General features: G+C 34.1%; 1 protein-coding gene across 1 annotated transcript; it reads right to left on the bottom strand.

Moving 5' to 3' along the window:
• Nucleotides 1-362: 362 nt before the first annotated feature.
• Nucleotides 363-1,544, bottom strand: GCK72_015933 (uncharacterized protein; the record flags this gene model as incomplete). The annotated part of the gene is made up of 6 exons (XM_053731217.1): nt 363-396; nt 444-660; nt 708-870; nt 1,056-1,295; nt 1,340-1,433; nt 1,483-1,544. 6 exons carry the CDS (start codon nt 1,542-1,544, stop codon nt 363-365), a joined length of 810 nt encoding a protein of 269 aa, XP_053585989.1.
• Nucleotides 1,545-1,761: the final 217 nt, after the last annotated feature.

Genomic DNA, 1,761 nt, shown 5'->3' with positions numbered 1-1,761 from the left:
TTCAGTATTTTTTGAAACAGAACTTATATTCTGTTTGATAATGGTCTGCATTTGGTAATTGAGCTTCATTTCGGCAATATTTTGGTATTTTGTACAGCAGACGTTTCCAAACTATTTTTCACAAAAAATGGAAATTTTTAAGAATTCAGTTACAGTTATCGTTTACTGGAGCAAAAACCTCTCAAAATGTTTACTGTTTCAGGGAATTGTGAAAAAGTAAGAATTGTTAAGAATTTTTAGTTGGTTAATTTGAAATAATTAAATTTGAAAATATTCAGGAACTATTTATGTTATAAAATTTCATAAAATTTTAATCGGCTTTCGAGGAGGAAGCCCATGTTGAAGGAACAATGAACTGATCATCAGAAAACTGGCAATGGAAGGAAATCGTGATAACTGAAATATTAGATTTATGCAATAGTAAAAGTTTCTGAAAAACTCACTAGTCACTGTACATTCTTAATTGAATGATTTGTGGTGCATCAGAATTGTAATGATAGTCAATTGTCCATTTGTAAGAGACCGAGCCATTCAGAATCAAGCTCTCTGCTTGTGCAGTTCCATAAAGAGGAAACGATTGGTAACCAGGAAATTTGAAATCATAAAATCCATCAGTACTCGCAAATGTATAGTTCATTGATACAAATAACTTGTCTAGTGCTGCAAACATTGTGAGTGGACTTTTTAACATGGAAATTATCGCATACTATGGTTTTGAACAGTTATCACAACTGAACAAGATTCTTCATAACCGGGCGGTAAAGGAGTTCTGAATGTCGGTGTTTCAATTCGACCCGATCCAGAAACCACAAAATTTTGAGCAAGAAACTGGTAAGGGTTATCAAGTTGTCCGATCATGTTGTCAAAAGCCTGAAAATTTTTAGATAAGAAAAGAATGTTTGGTTGTATCTTTTGTGAGGAAACGTAATCATCGAGATGAAACTATCGGCAATTGCGAAAAGACATTATTACTTGCACAGAAACATTCAAAACACAAGATCAAAGCAAACTTTCACAGTGAACATTTTCATTCTATTTTTACTAAATGAACTCACATAATCAAGATCCCGGCCACTGGCAAACACACAGTACCCATTTGTTTGAAATGACATTTCGTACAGTGTTGCAGAATTGGAACCGCCCGATGGGATACTGTCAACAGCAATGAACACCATCACATGATTTGATCGTAGTTGGGAAATGATGTCGGATACATCAGACTCGTCTGGATATCGTTTTACTGCAATGAACACTTGTGCTCCGCATATTGACGCTTTCTTATTGTTGAGAAATTTCTGGAATATTTTCTGAATAAAAGATGAGATGAAATAGTACAAACCTTCAAAACCGTGTACAAGTTACTACCAGTAGTGTTATCTCCATATCCAAGTGATGGATCTGGTTGATGAGCCCATAAAAAATCATTTAAACTTCTGAATCAAAAGGATTTAATAAAGCAGCAAAAACAAAAAATGAACATACTTTTTGTCAGAGTGGTACTCTATCTCCTCTTCCTGTTTCGTATCGAATCGAACATTTGCCATTGTTGCATATTTATCAGCATAAAAGAACATAAAAAAAGCACCGTCCTCGTATGTTTTAAAGTCGATGTCAGTTGAATACGCGTATAAGACAGTGTTGTTCTGATATGGAAGACATGCGGCTGGAAAAGCTGAATTATCTTTATTTTATTAAGAGAAAGTATCAGTATCATTTAATCTGAAATTTTGGTCTAGGATTTGATTCTTCTAGGAATTGATT

Source organism: Caenorhabditis remanei, chromosome IV (genome assembly GCF_010183535.1).
Source record: "Caenorhabditis remanei strain PX506 chromosome IV, whole genome shotgun sequence".
Taxonomy (NCBI): domain Eukaryota; kingdom Metazoa; phylum Nematoda; class Chromadorea; order Rhabditida; family Rhabditidae; genus Caenorhabditis; species Caenorhabditis remanei.
This window is presented reverse-complemented; position numbering and strand designations above follow the sequence as displayed.